Genomic DNA, 18,757 nt, shown 5'->3' with positions numbered 1-18,757 from the left:
GGTGGGTGCTAAATTCCTACACATCCATGCACCTATATCCCCTCAACACCAAGGAACCTTCCCGAAAGAGGCACTCTTCCTGTGCTGGACTGTGACCGGCGGCGTTATGGGGCTGGAAGGCCCAAGCCCGTCTATGGAAGGGGTCTCCAACTATGTCAACTTTAAGCCTGGAGGACTTCAACTCCCAGAATTCCCCAGCCAGCTTTGCTTTGCTGGCTGGGTAATTCTGGGAGTCGAAGTCCTCCAGGCTTAAAGTTGCCAAAGTTGGAGACCCCTGGTTTATGGCGGTCCACTTGCAATGAGGCTGCTTGACGAGAGCAGTGGAGCGACCCTCCCTTCATGCGGAGGGTTCCACACTCGGGGGTCACCGTCCGGGGCTGCAACTCCAGAGTGGCCGAGAGAGCGAGCAGACTCCCTACTCTGCGTTGGGTCTGCGGAGCGACGACGACGCCCCACCTGAGATTCCCGAATCCTTCGCTCACCGTGACATTGGTTACGGCTAGCGGCACATGCGCGCCTCTCGTCTTCCTTCGGAAAAATCGTCCAATCGGCGGCCGCCAACTCGCCCGTCCTGAAAACGGCTGGGCCAACCAAGAGAAGTAGCGTGGAGGCTTGTTATAGAATGGTCCAACGAAAGCCTTTAATGTAGAACGAAAAGAGGGGAAAGCAACCAATGAGGTTCCGAGTGGGCGGCAAGTGCGTCGTCAAGGTGCCGGCTGTGAAGGGGCTCAGTGTGAGCCGAGCGAGCGGTCGAGTCGGGCTCGCTGGAAGAAGGATGCGGGCGGCTAACGGGCTCTGGGCGGCGCTGGCCTTGATCCTGCTCCCCGGAGACAGCCACGCTCTGCGAGAGGGAGACTGCGAAGGTTAGTTTGGCTTCGCCGAGCGAGGGTCTGGCGAGGCGGCAACAGCCAGCCGCGGAGGTCGCGGGACTATCGGGGCTCCGCTGGATGGGGCGGGAAGGGCAGAAGCGAGCCGAAAGCGCCTCAGCCTACCCGCTTCCGCTCCCATCGGAGCGAGGGGTGGCTCCAGGCAGAGTTTCCCGCCTCTCCCACGGGCTTCGTCTTCCGTCACCGGGAGGGATGTGAGCTACCTCGCGGGATTGTTGTGGAGCTTAAACTCTGCCAAAGTATAAATCTGGATATATATATATATATTTGAAAACGGTAATTCTCCGGTCCCCTGCTTGTAGTCCCTGTCCCGTTGGAAGGAAGCCGGCTTTGCGAAGTGGCCTCCTGAAGTCCCTTCGCAAAGTGGGAAAGGGCGCAATTTAGGGCTGTGGGCCATTACAGTGCCAATGATCCGGAAGGCCCCGGCTCGGGGAAGTGGGAGAGGAGGTGGGCTACTCAGGACTGAGACAGGAAGAGAGGGGAGGTTTCTGAAAAACGTTAAGTTCTTAGGCAGCATTTCTAGGAGGCGAAAAGCGTTTAGTTTTAGTAGAGAGACATCAGTGCAACTAACTTTCCTCTAATCTTGAGTTTGGGATTTAAGGTGACTAGGATATGTAGGGAGATATAACTGCCGTGTCAATCACTAATAGTGCAAGGGGCAGTCATGGATCTTCTTCGTTCTTTTTTTATAAGTGATTACTAGTTTGAAGAGTATTTCCTCTTTTTTTTTAAATTCGGTACTGCATAGTGTGAGACTAGGAGCCAGGAAACCTAGGTTCAAGCCCACTCTCGAAACTTCCTGAGTGATTTGGGGCTATTCATACACTCAGAACCGAACTAGCCTCCCGGTATGGGGATCCCTGTCTAAGCTGCTCTGAGTTCTTGAATAACTCAAAATAAATTAAATCAGGTGTGATAAAGTGAACGTTTCCTGGTTCTCTATTGTCTGACACTTCCTACGTGAACGCGGGGTTGGTTAGTCACTTTTATTTACACTAACTTTGTTCCATGATCAAACCTGAATTAAAATTGGTCACATCCTTTTCAGTAGTATATTTAAGCATTACAAAAACAACTACGCTTTGTTAACTGTTTGCTTAATGTGTTATATCTATACTGATACTGCAGTAAATCAACACATTTGGGATTTCTGGCAATGGTTTCTAGGAAAGAGTATGTGGCTTTCCTTAAAATCTTTTCCATTTCAAAAACTAGCACTCTTAGTTGCTGTCTCACAAAAGAGAAAAGTAAGAATTTGTTCAGCCAGTATCTTTTAGGGGCTTTGCTATTAGCACATAAACCTATTCAGAACAATTAAGAAATGTGAATTCATTCTTATAACCACTGAGCATGCTATGAAAGAAGATGTATCATATATCACTTAATAATATAACAACAGAGTTGGAAGGGACCTTGGAGGCCTTCTAGTCCAACCCCCTGCCCAGGCAGGAAACCCTACACCATCTCAGTCAGACGGTTATCCAACATTTTCTTAAAAATTTCCAGTGTTGAAGCATTCACAACTTCTGCAGGCAAGTAATTCCACTTATTAATTGTTCTAACTGTCAGGAAATTTCTCCTTAGTTCTAAGTTGCTTCTTTCCTTGACACACATTTTTCCTCCCTTTGCTTCTGGAAAGTTTAAAGTGTGTAAATGCAAGATGCTGACTGAGATATGAATATTTTGGTGTTTTTTTTTCTAAAAGACTCCTATCTTTATAATGAGAAAATGAGCACTGTTCATTTGGTTTCCAAATCTGGAAAAAAAACCTGCTATCTGAATATACATTAAAAATGAATACTTTGATTATATAAATGTAAATTGTGAGTCTTAAAAACAATGTCATAAACTTAACAAAGTTGCAATGAACAAAGTATTTTTCTTTTTTCACCAGATAGCACTTTATGTACCATTCTTCTGTTGAAAGAGGCATTACTTTGCCTACCACCTTGTTTTTCCTTTTTGAAAAACAAACAAGGTTTACAGATGAGCAAATGAAGTCAAGTAGTAAGGTACTTGATGTCATGGAGTAAGGATGGATTGCTGCAGCAATATCTATTGCTTATAGCACTTGCTAATTCAACTACTTCATATTACATTATCCCACTGCTTTTTGCTACACTAATACATCATCCAAATATGTCTTGCTTTTCTTCCCCAGTAGCTTATTTTTTGCATTAATGTTCTTTTTTTCCCATGCAGTGTTCTTTTTCATTTTTGTTTAAACCCCTTAAATTCTTAATAAAGTTACCATTGTCTTTTTTTTTCCTTCACAGTGTGTGTGTCATTCCTTGGAACTTTCTATCAGGCTATACAAGAGAAGAATGTTGAGTTCACACCAAACAGTGTTGAAAAAGAACTTTTGAAATTCTGCAAAGAGGCAAAAGGCAAAGAAAACCGTTTTGTAAGCATTAATAATAAAATTTGAGTTTTCTGTCAATTAGTCATATCTTAAGCAGTGTGAAGTTGGTGGAAAGATTACATTGCTTAAAAGACAAAATTTAGTTTATCAAGTTTGCTACCGAGAGCCAATGGGAAAAGGATATTTGAATTATTTATAGTGGAAGTTTCATACAAGCAGCATGTTGTCTAAGATTTAACATTTTTAATTGTAAAAATCCAACTCTTTTTAAAAAGACAGTAACGATGGCATTGTTCAGAAGATAGTTTTGTATGCATTGAAATAGTATTAAGAATCAGTCCAGCCAAATTACGCTGATCCTGAACCCAGGCATCGCAATAAAAGATGGACCAACTAACAGCATATATAATATGGTATCTCTTGCACACTGAGGGTTAGAACATGTCATCATGGGAGAGTCTCTACTCCTAGATCATTTTATGCTTTAGTTAGCACGTTGAATTAGGCTAGGTAACAAATCAGGAAGTAGCAAATTCAACAGGAACCGAATAATACTAGAAAAAGAAATCAATCCTAGAAAATATTTTGTAAATGCATGCAGTGGATAATGATCAATTTTACTTGATCTATGGAGAATGTGTGATTGTAATTTCTCTAGAAAAGAAGCTGAGCTAGCACATACACCTAAATTATGAAAAGCATTCCTGAGGAAAATTACTACTGGGTTCTTATAAGCAATGTTTCCAGGAGTATTCTTTTAGAGGAGTTAGCTGATTTGGAATGACTTCATTTATTTTGAGAAAACTGGCTACTACAAGTAATGCTCACATACCCTTCATTTAACAAACATCACTTCTGAATTCTCTGTATTAATTATTGATCTGTTTGAAAATAAGGGATTAATTACATTCAGATGTTTTTATTTACCGTATATACTCGAATATAAGCCGATCCGAGTATAAGCCGAGGTCCCCAATTTTACCCCAAAAACTGGGGTAAACTGGGGACTCGAGTATAAGCCGAGGGTGGGAAATGAGGCACCTACCGGTTGGGGAAACCCTCCCTCCCTCAGCTGAGAAGGCTGGCGGCCCCCCCGCCCCGCCCTCTCACTGCACCGGCAGGGCTTCCGTCCGGTAAAATGTGAAAAAAAGAAAGAAAAAAAACTCGAGTATAAGCCGTATATACTCGAGTATAAGCCGAGGGGCTTTAAAAAAAAAAAAAACTCGAGTATAAGCCGTATAGACCCGAGTATAAGCCGAGGGGAAGTTTTTCAGCACAAAAAACGTGCTGAAAAACTCGGCTTATACTCGAGTATATACGGTACTTTAGGCACCAAAGCAAGGCTTGTTAATTTAAGAAAAAAAGATTGCAGAATTCCCACATTGCACATAATCTTATAAGTGGGATCATCCTAGTTTTCTTTTTCATCTTGGCTTAAAAAATGTTACAGTTAATATTTCTTTTAAAAGGTTAACTGTGGTAATAAGTAACTAAGTAACAATATATAACTATAATATTTTATAATGAAACAAGAGCCTTCCTACTTTTTAGTTGCTTTTAATACAAGGAAGAACCACACAGTGCTGAAGTGTTCTATCAGAAAACAAAGGCAGAATTATTTTGAGTTTTATCTATACTTTTGATAAATTTTATAGATGCTCAAAAATTGCCTGATTCTTTTTTTAAAAAAAAGTCCTGATTTCTTTCTTGCTATTTCCCTTCTAGTGTTATTACATTGGAGCAACCAGTGATGCAGCCACCAAAATAACTAATGAGGTATCAAAACCTCTAAGTCATCATATCCCTGTTGAGAAGATTTGTGAGAAGCTGAAAAAGAAAGACAGTCAGATCTGTGAACTGAAATATGGTGAGTACAGATAAACGTTGGCTGTGGAATAAAGGATAACGTAAGAGAAATTCTGAAAACCCTCCAACTACAACGTTTTCTTCCAATAGTTAAGATTCATAGAATAAAAGAATGTTTCACTATATTTGCAAATCACAGCAGTTTGTCGCAGCTAGATGGATTTAGCTGATGTTGAAAAAATTAAATAGGATTGGGTTTGCTTAATATTTGAAAGACCACAAGAATTCCCAGTACTGTAGGATAAACTCTGAAGCTAAGAAATCATCCCCAAAGGTTGCAGTACTAATCATTTACATACTTTTGTCAACCAAACAAAAAAGCCATAACATCATCTGGAGCAGAACTCAATTCAAGAGAGACTGTACTTGTATATTTATGTACTACTTGTTATTCACAACAAAGTCCAAATGCAGACAAGTACAAAGCAGTATTAGTAGCAATTATACTAATGTAATAATAGTGTCACAGAAATGTTCAAAATGTATGCAGTGATTTGGAGTCGTAGACATAGAATTATTTTTTAATCCTTCATGAATTTGTTTCCTCCTTAAGCTATAATATTTTGTGGTAATGAATTCTGTGAAGAATATCTATTTTTCTATCATCACTATTCCAGTATTTTGTTTTATTGGCTCATTTGAAGTGATTGTACTGTCAGAGAAGGAAAAAGATCTAGTTTAAACATTAAAAATATTTTTGGATAAAGATAATAGAAAAATTACTGAGAATAAGCCTCATTGAGTAAGATATATTCCAAGTAAATACAGCAATTCTGTGTTTATCAGCTAAAAGATATACTTCTTTCGTTACCAAATTAGTAATGTTTGGAAATAATAGTAATAATACGTTTTATGTGTATGGCCACCCATCTCATCTGAATTGAGTCTGGGCAGCTTACATCAGGTTAAAAACAATCCATTAAAAGCAAGCTAAAACTATACAAACATGTAAAACCATAAGTAATAATTCCAAAACAAAAACAATTATGATGATCAGTAGCAGAACCATCTTTACATAAGCTCAACAAGCCATTATAAAAGCCCTCCCCCATTGCTAGACACCCAAGCACAGCAATAGACTTCAGGGCCTTCCTAAAAGCCAGGCAGTTTGAACCAATCTGAGTTCCAGGGGAATGATATTCCATAGGGTGGGCTCCATGGCAGAAAGTGCTTTCTTCCTTGGTCCAGGGAGATGACACTCTTTTGTAGATAGGACCCATAAAAAATTTTTATTTTTTTTATTTATTTTTCAAATTTATATACCGCCCTATCTCCCTAAGGACTCAGGGCGGTTCACAGGCAGTTAAAATACATATAAATACAAATTAAAAAACAACAATTAAAAAACTTATTCTATTGCCGAATTTAAAAAACAATATAAATAATAAAAAACCCCTTAAAACCAATAACTTTAAAACCTAATCCAGTCCCGCGCAGATGAATAAGTGCGTTTTAAGCTCGTGACGAAAGGTTCGGAGGTCCGGAAGTTGACGAAGTCCTGGAGGGAGTTCGTTCCAGAGGGTGGGAGCCCCCACAGAGAAGGCCCTTCCCCTGGGTGTCGCCAGACGGCACTGCCTAGCTGACGGCACCCTGAGGAGTCCCTCTCTGTGAGAGCGCACGGGTCGGTGAGAGGTATTTGGTAGCAGTAGGCGGTCCCGTAAATAGCCCGGCCCTATGCCATGGAGCGCTTTAAAGATTGTCACCAACACCTTGAAGCGCACCCGGAAGGCCCCTCCTGCTGGCCCCAATAGGATGGTGGATATAATTAGGCAATGACAGACCCTTAGTTAACCCAGCCTCATGCAGTGTAGGCCTTGATAGGTCATTACCACCACCTTGAATTGAACCTGGAAACATACTGGCAACCAATGCAGCTTGTACAGCACAGGTATAATGTGTGCTGACTTAGGAGCATGTATAACTGCCTGTGCTGCCACATTTTGTATCATCTGCAGGTTTGGATGCTCTTCAAGAGTGTTTCTTTATTTTTTACAATATTAGAAATCTATTGAAAACACCTTAACAATTTATTTTGTTCCCAACTCTAGTAGAGGTAGTCCTTGCCTTATGATTACAATTGAGCCCAAAATTTCTGCTGCTAAGTGAGACAGTTAAGTAAGTTTTGCCCCCATTTTAAGACCTTCGTTAATATGGTTAAGTGCAGTTGTTAAAGATAGTAACAGTTAAGTGAATCTGGCTTCCACATTGACTTCGCTTGTCAGAAAATGACAAAAGTTTATCACATGACCCCTGGACACTGCAACTGTCATAAATATGAACCAGTTGCCAAACATCCAAATTCTGACCTTAGTATGCTGCAATTGTAAGTGTGAAAACTAGTCGTAAGCCACTTTTTTCAGTGCTGCTGTAACTTTGAACGGTCACTAAATGAATTGTAAGTTGAGGAGCCCATGTATAGATTTGAGTTATAAAAAGTTGCATTCTTCATTAAAGTTGACCTGAAGTAATCTTTTGTTTTTTAAAGAAATCCAAATATTTAGCCAGTACAAGATGAGCATAGTAACAACAACAATATACTTTTATAATCTCCAATAAGTATATCTTTTTTTTAAACAAAAGATACAAAAAGGGGGAAAATAGTGGACAAATTTGGAGAATAACTTTCATTATTGTCTATCATTAACTGGAAATCATTCCTTCTAAACTATGTAAGATCAACTGCTGAATAATAATGATTGGCATCAGAGTACAGATTATAGAAATTAATCATCTAACACTTGGACTGTTAATGCATCATGTACTAATATGTACTCCTTTTTTCACAGATAAACAGATTGACCTGAGTACTGTAGACCTGAAGAAACTCAGAGTCAAAGAATTGAAAAAAATTCTAGACGACTGGGGTGAAACATGCAAGGGCTGTGCAGAAAAATCAGATTACATTCGTAAAATCAATGAACTGATGCCTAAATATGCACCAAAAGCAGCCAGTTCGCGGACAGATCTCTGACCACCATAGTGACCTCTATCAATTAGCAAGATACACAAACTACGTTAAACTTTTTCTTTCCCGGAAAGCTGTTTTTTGTAACTTATTTAACTGGGTTTCAAGTATCAAATTGAAGGGATTCTTGCAATGCTGGTTCAGATGCCTCGTCATGTCTTAAGTTTTTATTTCTATTGTTTTGGATTTATTATAAGACTTTGACATACATATGGGATTTTTAAATAAAAGTTATGAAACCTAGTGTCAGTTGAATTAAAAGAATTGGCATTAGTTTAGTGTCATGACTGAAAGTTGCACTTTTCCAGCACTACTATCAAACAGTGGTTTGAAGATGACCTATGAGACAGTATAGCTTGCATTTGCTGTTATTACTGTCTTTCTACATTCCATTCTTTAAAATGCTGAACACTTTTATTACATATCCAAATTAAATGTTTTAAGTGCTCGTTTTGCACATCTTTCACAGGAGTTAATTTTTCTGAATAAGAAAGGCGTTCCTTCTGTCTTTACTTCCACTGTCAGTACATATGACAACCCTCTCTTATTCAACTACAAATATGCAGTGGCAGAAGGGGAAGATATACTGTTGTACACTTTTTTGAAAAGGATGAGTTCTACTTTCATATGATGCACATAATATAAACTGTTAAAGCAATTTGTGTTGTGCTGACTCTTAGTTCTGGGTACCGGCATTTCGGATTGTATCAATTTAAGCTTTTTCTGCCCAGGGTGGAATTAAATCCATGTGATTCGTTTTTGAGAAAAACGTTGTAAACAAGAATTTCTTCATTTTTGACCAATGTAAATGTGAAAGCACTGAGGTGCTGCAAAAAGAGACAACTGTTCAGAATTGTTAGTTTTGTTCAGGGAAATCCCTCAGGTTTAAATATATAGAGGAGTTCCAGTTCCTTTGTTTGATGTGGGATCATTTGAACAGATTTGGCAGGCAGCAGCTATTGGACAGGACATTATGCAGAATGTTATGTCACCAGAAATTAAACATGGGAAAACAGGAAGGCACCTCTACAGGAAAAACTTTTTAAATAAATACTTCGAAGTAATGTTTAAAAATAGGTATTGTGAGCCTATGATAAGGTCTTTATAGGTTTTTTTAAATGGAATTTATGAAATGAGATGTGATGCTATGCCTTCTTGCAATGAATCATTCGAGATTGAATTTGAAAACTGCATACACAAATCGTTACAAACCTTATTAGAAGAAATTAAATGAACCTATTAAGGTTATGAATGTCTGCATGGCAGATAGGTTAAACTAAAAAGACAGATTTTCTTACTTGGATTGTCCTACTATTAAACAAGTAAAGTTTAACTGATGTAAAAATCACTTTTGAAAAAGTTGGTTCCTGTTTTCATTAAACAGGATAGTAATTCCCTTTTAATAGGCTTTAAACTGCAACCGCAAACTATTCAAGTAATTCGGTGTGTCTTCAGAAGTATCAGTTGTTTGGGAAAATAGGAATTGAAATTCTGTTGGATCAGTTTAGTAACTGACTTCATAATAACTTACTTCATTCGTCTTGCTTTTAAAAAGCCCTGACAACTTTTACTGTATAATCACGTCCATTCTGGCAATCCGAGAGTTGCGAACTTGGAGCTGAAGCCTGTGTGGCCTCTATGTTGGCGATTCTAACTCGGAGGGCAGGCACCTAAGGAGCCCTGCGCCTGTGGCTATCGCTGCAGTTTGATATTAAACAGGCGCACCCACCCACGGGCAAGGCTTGGCAGAGTATCAAATCAGCGCCCTGCAGCGCAATGTCCTCGGAGTCCTGGGTCGCCCGCTCTACGACCCCGTTTCCTGGTCCGCTGGCGGCACACGGAGGCACGAAAAGGCGGCGCCAGGCCAGCGGGGACCCGCCTGCCACAGAAAGCCAGAGCGCCGCTCGCGGGGCGGTAAAGGAGCGGAGCGGGAGGGACGCATTCCCGCCACCTCCTCCTACCGCAGCCCTCACACTGACGGGCGGGGACGCGGGATGATGACGTCGAAGAGGCGCACGGCGCGGCAACTGGGCAGAGCCGCCTTCGCTCGTTCCCTTTTGTCCAAGATGGCAGCTGCCGCCGGAGGCGCCTCTTGAATCGCGGGCCCCGAAGCCATGAAGCGGGCGACCGAGCGGGATTCCAGCCCGGGCGGGTCCGGGGGGACACGTGGCGCCTCCTCCACCAAAAGGCCTCGAGAGCGCGAGAGCAGCGCCAGTGGTGGCGGAGGAGGTAGCGGCGGCGGCAGCCGGCGGGGCCCACACCGGAGTTCGGGCGCCTCCTCCTCGTCATCCGCTTCCACCTCCGCCTCGTCGCGCAGCAGTCGGGACAAGCCTGCAGCTGGCGGTTCCAGCTCGCGGAGCCATCGCGGGGAGGAGCGGCCGGGAGGCGGAGGCGATTCGAACCACCGCGCAACCTCCTCCAGCGCCAGGAACAGCAGCAGCCAAACCGCCGCCGCGGCCCCTACCGTCCCGCCTACCGCGTCCTCCTCCTCCTCCTCCTCGTCTTCTCGGGTGCTGGGGCTCGCTAAGAGCAAAGTGACCGCTGCGGCGGTGGTTGCCCCTTCCTTGCTTCTGGGTGGACCGCCACCCGTGGCAGCCCCGTCGCTCCTCTTGGCCCCTGGCCTTGGCTTGCCGGCTGGGGTGACTCTGGCAGGTGAGCCTCCTGGCTCCAGCGACTACAAGACTCTACTAGTGAGTGGCCTGGGCCCAGCCTTACCTGACCAGCTGCTGGAGGATGGCCTCTTTCGCCAGTTCCAGAGATTTGCTAGCGGCGGTGCCAGCGACATTAGCGTCAAGCTGTCCCACACACCTGAACTTGGCCGTGTTGCTTATGTTAACTTCAGGCACCCGGCAGATGCCCGTGACGCTCGTCGGCATGCCAGAGCCCGGCAGCTTCTCCTTTATGATCGGCCTCTGAAGGTGGAGCCTGTGTACCTGCGAGGGGGCCGCCGGAGCCGTACTCCTCCACCTACCCCTTCTCCTGAACCTTTGGCATTTCTCCCTCCTATCCATGGTGTTTATCCATATAAACAGAGATCACTGTCTCCTGTTGCCAGCCCTTTGCTGAGAGAGCCTAGACCTCGACATGCTCAAGCTGCAGCAGCAGCATTTGCCTTGGAAGCTGTTGCCTTGGGACTTTCTCGAGAAAGGGAGAGGGTGCTGGATTATTATGGGTTATATGATGAACGGGGCCGTCCTTACAGCTATCCCTTAGTGGCTGAGGAAGATTTAATGCCAGAAGATGACCAGAGAGCTACCCGTAATCTCTTCATTGGCAATCTTGATCACAATGTTTCTGAGGTGGAACTCAGGCGTGCCTTTGAAAAATACGGTATCATTGAGGAAGTGGTGATCAAGAGGCCTGCACGGGGTCAAGGTGGAGCCTATGCCTTCCTCAAGTTCCAAAATCTGGACATGGCACATCGGGCCAAGGTTGCCATGTCTGGACGGGTTGTTGGCAGAAACCCTATCAAAATTGGCTATGGGAAAGCCAACCCGACTACCCGACTTTGGGTTGGTGGCCTTGGTCCAAGTACTTCCCTAGCTGCTCTTGCTAGGGAGTTTGATCGTTTTGGTAGCATTAGGACTATTGACTATGTAAAGGGGGACAGTTTTGCCTACATTCAGTACGAGAGTTTGGATGCTGCTCAAGCTGCCTGTGCACAAATGAGAGGCTTCCCTTTGGGTGGTCCAGACAGGAGGCTTAGAGTGGATTTTGCTAAAGCTGAGGAGGCTCGCTATCCTCAGCAGTACCAACCTGCACCACTTCCTGTACACTATGAATTGCTCCCTGAAGGCTATAGCAGACACAGGAGTCTGGAGCAAGACTTAAGGGTGAGGGATAGGACTCCTCCTCATCTCCTTTACTCAGACAGGGAAAGGAGCTTTCTAGAGGCCGATTGGGCCAGCTCTCTCAAAAATGCAGAGCGCAGAAATAATTTGGAGGCATACAGTCGTTCAGCACGCAGCCGGAGTGGAGAACGTTGGGGCAGCGATAGTGATCGCAGTGTTCTCAAGCCCTGGGAGGAAAGGCGTAAACGTCGTAGCCTTTCCAATGACCGTGGGCGGACTACTCATTCGCCATATGAGGAGAGAGCCAGGACAAAGGCTGGTGGGCCAGGAGCAGATCGCAGCCCAGATCGGGTTCGGAAGGAGAATCACACTACAGAATCTACCACAGAGAAAGAACAAAATAACTCACTGCAGAATAATCGACATGGATTAGAGGAGAAACCTCACCGTGAAACCTCTGATCCTCCTCAGCCTAAAAAAAGAGACAGTGAACGCAATCACCGAACTGGTGAGTCTGAATCAAAGGCTCATGAAGAGCCCAAATCTGAAACAAAGAAGTTAAAAACGTTATCCGATTATGCCCATACCCTGCAGCTTGCTTGGAATGGGCTACTTGTCCTTAAAAACAGCTGCTTCCCTACATCTATGCACATCCTTGAAGGAGACTTGGGAGTCATCAACGGGCTTCTGAAAGACCATTTGTCTGGTGGAAAGCTAACACAGCTTAAGATTGCTCAGAGACTTCGGTTGGATCAGCCCAAACTGGATGAAGTAACTCGACGTATCAAGCAAGGGAGCCCTAATGGCTACGCTGTGTTACTAGCTACCCAGGCTGCTCAAGGAGCAAGTGCTGAAGGGACCTTCCCAGTGGCGGAGCCTGGCTTACAAAGACGGCTTCTCAGGAACCTGGTCTCTTACTTGAAACAAAAGCAGGCTGCAGGAGTCATCAGCCTTCCTGTGGGAGGGGCAAAGGGCAGGGACAGCACAGGCATGCTTTACGCTTTTCCTCCTTGTGAATTTTCTCAGCAGTACCTCCAGTCCGCACTAAGAACATTGGGAAAGTTAGAAGAAGAACATATGGTGATAGTGATAGTCAAAGACACTGCCTAGTATTTACTCTGTATCCATTTCCTCTTGATCCCCTTGTTCTGATTCTGTGTTTTCTTTATGTCTCACACTGCCTGGTTGCTTTTAAGGCCAATTATTTTGAGTGAGGCCCTAAGAGTCCTCCCACCAAATTCTACAATTGTATTAGTTTCTAATATTTTTAATACCCATTTTAATGAATCCCATTTTGTTTTACTACGTGACACTGTCTGCCGTGTTCTTATTTTTTAAAAATATATGGAAAGTTGTCAGTAAAGCCTTGTTCGCTGATGGATTTTTTTAATTTTGTGCAGTGTCCTGGTTTCTGTAGTCTGCCAGTGGCTGGCTCTGTGTTCCAGAATATAACAGCTAATGACTTTACCAAATTCAGTTCTTCCACTCTATTGCTATTTAACACTATTATGCCAGTTTTGTGCTCTCTTTATTTCTTCAATAACTGAAGCCTGGTTGCTTCTTTCCTCAGTGGTAGGTAGCTAGTGCTTTTTTTTTTTTTTTAAAGACAAGAGTCAGTGTATCCTTCAGACCAACCTTTTCCTGGTGGATGAAAGCTTTTAAGGTGGTCTTAGCCAAAGAACAGCTGTGTAAAACTTAAACGCTTCAGTTAATTCTCTGCAGCTCCTGGTGCAATAAAAAATATGAGGCATCTTGGGGGCTTTTTTCTTCCTCTTGATTGTGTTGATTGTTGGATTGATTATAATATTGCAAACTGAAAGCTGTTCTTAAATATCCTGTCTAGTAATAATTATGGGCTTCTCAGGAAGACAAATAACCAGGCACTTGAGTAGGACCTGATAACAACATCTACGTGATTGTGTTGTTCAGCTCCTTCATCAGTTAATACAGCAAAAATAAAAGACAAAACTTGACAAATTGCCTGCTTATAGTGTTTGTACTATCTTATATAATACCATCAAATTCTAAACTGCATCCCTTTTTATATCCAAGGGAGCTAGGCAAAAATGTATGTGCTACTTGGATGTATTCTGAAGCACTCTTATCACAATTGTACAAATGCAGGATATAGTTTGTCTATACCCTTTACCACAGACAATTATGTTGTACGTAATGCATATACATCTATTTTACCTTAGACTGGAAATTGTAATTGCAAATGAATTCGCATATAACTATTGCTGGAATATACTACTTTCATAGGTTTTTGTGAAGTAGTCCGGTGAGGACTGTCATGTATATTCTTTTAAAAAGCATGTAATGAAATCCTCCCCCTTCTACAGCCAGGTTAGCTCCCTTGTGTCTAACTTACGCAATTAATAAATAGCTGTAAACCTAGTTACTTTCCAGAATTCACTGTTGCAGTTCACTTCTCAAGAAATTTGAAACTTTTCCCAAAAGAATGGGAAGGTAGTTGGAAGAAAGGCTTGTAGATTATTAAGCAGCTACATGAATCATAGAATAGCAAGAAGTACACTAAGGACAGGTGCTAAACTTCGTGCAATCTATTCCCACTCTCTCTTTTCCCAATGCATTTAAGGAATGCTTTCAATAATATAAGATCATGATTTTGCTCAGGAAGAGCATTTTCACACCCCAAAATCTTAAACTTGTTCAAACAGCTAGTTTGGAACTGAAATCGGACTGCTTCAAACTAGATGTGCTGGGACTACAAAACATTTGGTTGAAAATTCTCTTGAGTTGTAATGTATAACATTGGATTGAAAAAGATAGGCTTATCTAATATAAACATTGTTCTTCTAAAAGTTTTTGTTATTTTCTATGTCATAGGCATTTGTGTCTAAATTGCTAATTCTTTAAAATGTGCAAATGTGTCACGAGAACATATAGATACACAATTTTACAGTGGTGATATTCCTGAATATTTCAAGTATTAACAGTAATTTATTACATAGAAGTTGCTAAATGGTGTTGAGGTAATCTATATTGCTGTAAACAGGATACCCACTCCATTAGCATGAACAAATCGCTCTATCTACTATCAACGAGCAAATAATTTTAATGAAAGGTTTCTGTCTTACAACCACTGAAAAACATAAAAGGTGTTGCAAATAGACTTTACAATTCTCCAAAAAGAAATAATCTAAAAACTGTGCAAATTATATTATAACATGAAGTGGTAACTGTTTTCTGCTATTTCCAAATAATTACATGTATATTTTAATGTATATTTTTATGTTGTGAGCCACCCAGAGTTGGGCAGCCATACAAATAATAGTAATAATAATAATAATTATGAGGTAAATTTTTAAACCCATATTTTTTTTTAAAACCTACATAAAATGAAGTGTCTATCCATTTACTTGAGCTTCTATACTTCAATCCCTGTACTATTGATGTGAAACAGTATGAGCAATTATTTAACAAATCTGATACTACCTGATCCTGGGAAATAAGCTAAGTGGAAAGTAAAGAGCCCTGGCTGAAAACTGGCGAAACATAAGTTTTAGTAACTCCTCAGGCACAAGGCCAAACTGGTGATCTTGGGCCTGTCACTCAATCAGGCAATGGCATTTGAGAAAAAGCTTGCCAAGAAAAATACAGGACTAGTCCAGTTACCAGGAATCAACAATGACTGGAAGGCCTTGGAAAGGAAACTACTGTAAATAAAAGTAAAGATGTACAGTAATTTATCTAAATTTTGTAAAGCATTCCACAATTTTGTTTACCTCAAACTGGCATTTTTAATCACCATGCATCTACATTTATTTCATTTGAGAGCCTGGACTCAATTGGAGACCCTGCTCTAATTAGGTGAAAGTTGAACAAAGTCTGGTTAGGCTGTGAACAAATATTTTAAAAATACGAACAACTCTATGAAGTTTTTGCTCTACTTTTAGGGCTTGGGGGTTTACACAACCTCCTCAATTGCAAATATTTTGTTGGCTTTAGCATGTAATACCAGCAGCTTTGTATCCAACCCATATCTTCATTTTTACAAAATCGACTGTTTATCTGCAACTTGTAATTAAGATTCTTCTATGAGCAAACACTAAATGATGAATAAGGAATGTGCTAGTACTCCACAAATCATTATCAACTCTTCCTAACTAACAAATTGCATTTTTTTTACCCTAAGGTGGCGTAGTGGCTTATATAAAGTAACATTTTTAAACTATGGATGTAGGCAGAGAATAAACCTTAGATATTGCATTGTAATGCACAATACATTTAGCCTAATCATACTGTTTGTATTTGTATTCCACAAGTTTAAGGAAGATGTGGATCAGTTATATAACTGAGATAAGCAATTTGCCTATATCTTAATTAGTTAAGCTGCACATGGTTATCATCTGAGCTAATTTGAACATTTCATTGATTGACTAATGGTGCACATTAATACGAATCAGATTTATCAGCTGTTAAGAAACTGGAGGGGTGCCACTCTTGACCAAAGAAAAAAATTAAGGCAGTCTGCTGATACGCATTTTGCTGGAACAAGTCAAGTTAAGCCCATGTCTGGCCAAGGCATGTCCAGCAGGTTTTCCAACTCTAGTACTAGTCAATTGCACAAATGTGTTCATAATGCAATTTTTAAACAATCAATTAAGAACTTCATTTATTTTAAAAAATGTTTTGAACAATGTAGAGAAAATGTGTGAACTTTTAAAAACAATGTTATTCATACGTTAAGCCTCAGTACATCCTAAGTTTAATGTTTTTAATTAAAAAAGGTTGGAACAATGTCTAAGAATGAGCTATAAACTCTGCTCGGCTTTGATTTCTTACCTACAAAGTGAAAGATAAATGCTGATCTACGTTGCAGAGCTACTGCAAAATTTTGTAAAGATGCTATAATGTAAGTACATCAGAGAACAGATACAAGAAGCCAACAGTTCCAATCTCTGTATAGATCTTTATGTATTTGCAATATCTAGCAATCTTACTGTTGCTATAATTTTAGATATAACTGTAGGGGAAGGGAAGGAAGGAAGGAAACTGGAAGAGAAGATTCACTTTTTCGGTTTTCAAATTATTTTGGCATGGCCATGCAAAACTGGAGATCAGAATTCTCCCATAAGTCACTGAACATGATTCTCCTGATAAGACTTCATTGCGTGCTCTTTTGTTAAAGAAGTCCAGCGAGCACAACTCTTGAATGTTTCTCAAAGATTATGCATTGTACTTCAGTTACATTCCCATGAATGTGGCAGAATTTGTTATCTCCATAACCCATATTTTGTATTTTAAATAACTTATTGCCTTCATTATCTTCACTTGGAACAAGGTGGCAATCGATGTGACAGGAACTCAGAATTATGAAAGACAGGACTTGAATCTTATTTTTATTTTTTTTTAATAAATACAATTTACATTGAAGAAAAAGGATTTCAATTTGTAATTTTCACAGAGGGAAGACAGGTACAGGGAGAGAGGATTAAAAATGCCAACGTCAAAAAAAAAGGATATATATAGGTGGAGGGAGGCTTGCAAGCCAAAGTCCTTCATCTCCAGCAATGGCAGGTTCTTAAACAAGACCAAACTGGACCTTCAGCCCTCCACCAAGGCTTCTGCAGCCGGAGCCTCACTGGGCTTTGGGCAGGACAAGAGGCATAAGACAAAAAAAAAAAAAGACCTTTTCACAGCAGGTAGCAACAACTCCATTAAAAAATCATGTTCAAAATAAAAATCACTCGTCCACGGTTTCACAATCCATGATTCATTTTTTCCCACTCTTCAGTAAAAATGCCCTTTGCTTTTTTTAAATTTATTTTTTTTAATCTCCCAGAAATCCATTTGGGTAATTAAATTTTAGAAGGATACAAAGTCACACCTTCTTTATAATACCTGCCTGTTTTTTTTATCCTTTTTTTTTTTTTTGCTTGTTTGTCTCATATAAAACTATTCTGTTCTTTAGGAAAGAACTTTATACAAAGAAAATATACTGTGAAACATCTTCAGAAGTCTTCCTGGAGAAGTCGTATCTTGGCCTAAAAAAATGACCAAAAAAAAAAAAAAGGCAGAGAAAATAAAGGCCAAACCCCTGGTCTCTGTAGAAAGACTCTGGACCTATCCTGAGCCCATGTCTGTCCACTTGAAAACTGGAAGGACTGGATTTCTGCCAAGTAGAAGAAGCTGAGAGGGAGCTCGGTGTTTGCCTCTTGATTGGCTCTCCTGGCTTCTGAGTCAGGAGCTTCTCTGTTGCCAATGTCCCAAAGGAAGACTGCGCCTCATTCATTCAGAGACAAAATTATGTCATCTTCCAGATCCAAGTTATCTGAGCTGTCGGCTGCAAAGGTGACCAATTAGTTGTTAAAAATATTCAATTACTAAGGCTTGATAAAGCAAGAGGACCTTATCCAAATGAAATACTGTAATTGAAACATTTCTTGCTTTTGTTAGAGATAAAGGAAAGGTGGTTTACTCTTGAAAGGAATGAAGACATTAACAACATATTTTATGGTCTTTCCCCAATCTATTGCCATCCTAGAATTTCCAACCAGTGCAGCCCTACTTTATACTAGAAATGTCCAATTTCTAGGACAGAATCATTTGCAACATGAAGAATTTGGCACTACTATTATTTTGTTTTGATCATTGTTAATTAATCATTATAGTTTTCCCCTGGAATTTTTCATGGAGAAGGATGATCTAGAGCAGGGCTATCAAACTCACAGCCACGCCCACGCCCAGTTTAGCAAAGGGGGGGGGGAAGTAGCAATATGTCCTGTGCCGCCACCGTGATGATGCAAATTTGACACCCCTGCTCTAGAGTGCCATTTTTGATTCATGAAAATACAAGGATACTTTCAAAAGCTATACCAACAAATCTCATTTCAGGCAAAATTTGGTGATCCATCCAGAG

At 41.0% G+C, this 18,757-nt stretch overlaps 3 protein-coding genes across 7 annotated transcripts in view; 2 read left to right on the top strand and 1 right to left on the bottom strand.

Moving 5' to 3' along the window:
- Window positions 1-687: 687 nt before the first annotated feature.
- Window positions 688-8,738, top strand: MANF (mesencephalic astrocyte derived neurotrophic factor). Its single transcript, XM_058165996.1, has 4 exons — window positions 688-863; window positions 3,164-3,291; window positions 4,975-5,116; window positions 7,902-8,738. The coding sequence occupies exons 1-4, from the start codon at window positions 776-778 to the stop codon at window positions 8,084-8,086; spliced, it is 543 nt and encodes a 180-aa protein (XP_058021979.1). The 5' UTR covers window positions 688-775; the 3' UTR covers window positions 8,087-8,738.
- Window positions 8,739-8,871: 133 nt separating this feature from the next.
- Window positions 8,872-17,103, top strand: RBM15B (RNA binding motif protein 15B). The gene has a single exon (XM_058165995.1). It carries the CDS (start codon window positions 10,195-10,197, stop codon window positions 12,979-12,981), a length of 2,787 nt encoding a protein of 928 aa, XP_058021978.1. The 5' UTR covers window positions 8,872-10,194; the 3' UTR covers window positions 12,982-17,103.
- Window positions 17,104-17,231: 128 nt separating this feature from the next.
- Window positions 17,232-18,757, bottom strand: part of DCAF1 (DDB1 and CUL4 associated factor 1) — a 51,460-nt gene continuing 49,934 nt past the window's right edge. For 4 of the 5 annotated variants that reach the window (XM_058165990.1, XM_058165991.1, XM_058165992.1 and 1 more), the window contains one exon: window positions 17,232-17,882. In XM_058165990.1, the coding sequence (XP_058021973.1) occupies window positions 17,806-17,882 (77 nt within the window). In that variant the 3' untranslated portion in view covers window positions 17,232-17,805. Of the gene's footprint in view, window positions 18,182-18,757 lie in introns of all 5 variants that reach the window. The other variant, XM_058165994.1, reaches the window with a different exon arrangement.

The sequence above is a fragment of the Ahaetulla prasina genome, chromosome 2 (genome assembly GCF_028640845.1).
Source record: "Ahaetulla prasina isolate Xishuangbanna chromosome 2, ASM2864084v1, whole genome shotgun sequence".
Lineage (NCBI taxonomy): Eukaryota > Metazoa > Chordata > Lepidosauria > Squamata > Colubridae > Ahaetulla > Ahaetulla prasina.
The sequence above is the reverse complement of the archived record's forward strand: the minus strand, read 5'-3'. Positions and strand labels throughout refer to the sequence as shown.

Bases quoted from the DNA above. Each gene is read 5' to 3' on its own strand.
- RBM15B (XM_058165995.1), top strand. From the start codon at position 10,195: ATGAAGCGGGCGACCGAGCGGGATTCCAGCCCGGGCGGGTCCGGGGGG.
- MANF (XM_058165996.1), top strand. From the start codon at position 776: ATGCGGGCGGCTAACGGGCTCTGGGCGGCGCTGGCCTTGATCCTGCTC. The intron at 3,292-4,974 runs GTAAGCATTAAT...TTTCCCTTCTAG, and splicing joins AAGGCAAAGAAAACCGTTTT to TGTTATTACATTGGAGCAAC. The intron at 5,117-7,901 runs GTGAGTACAGAT...CTTTTTTCACAG, and splicing joins GATCTGTGAACTGAAATATG to ATAAACAGATTGACCTGAGT.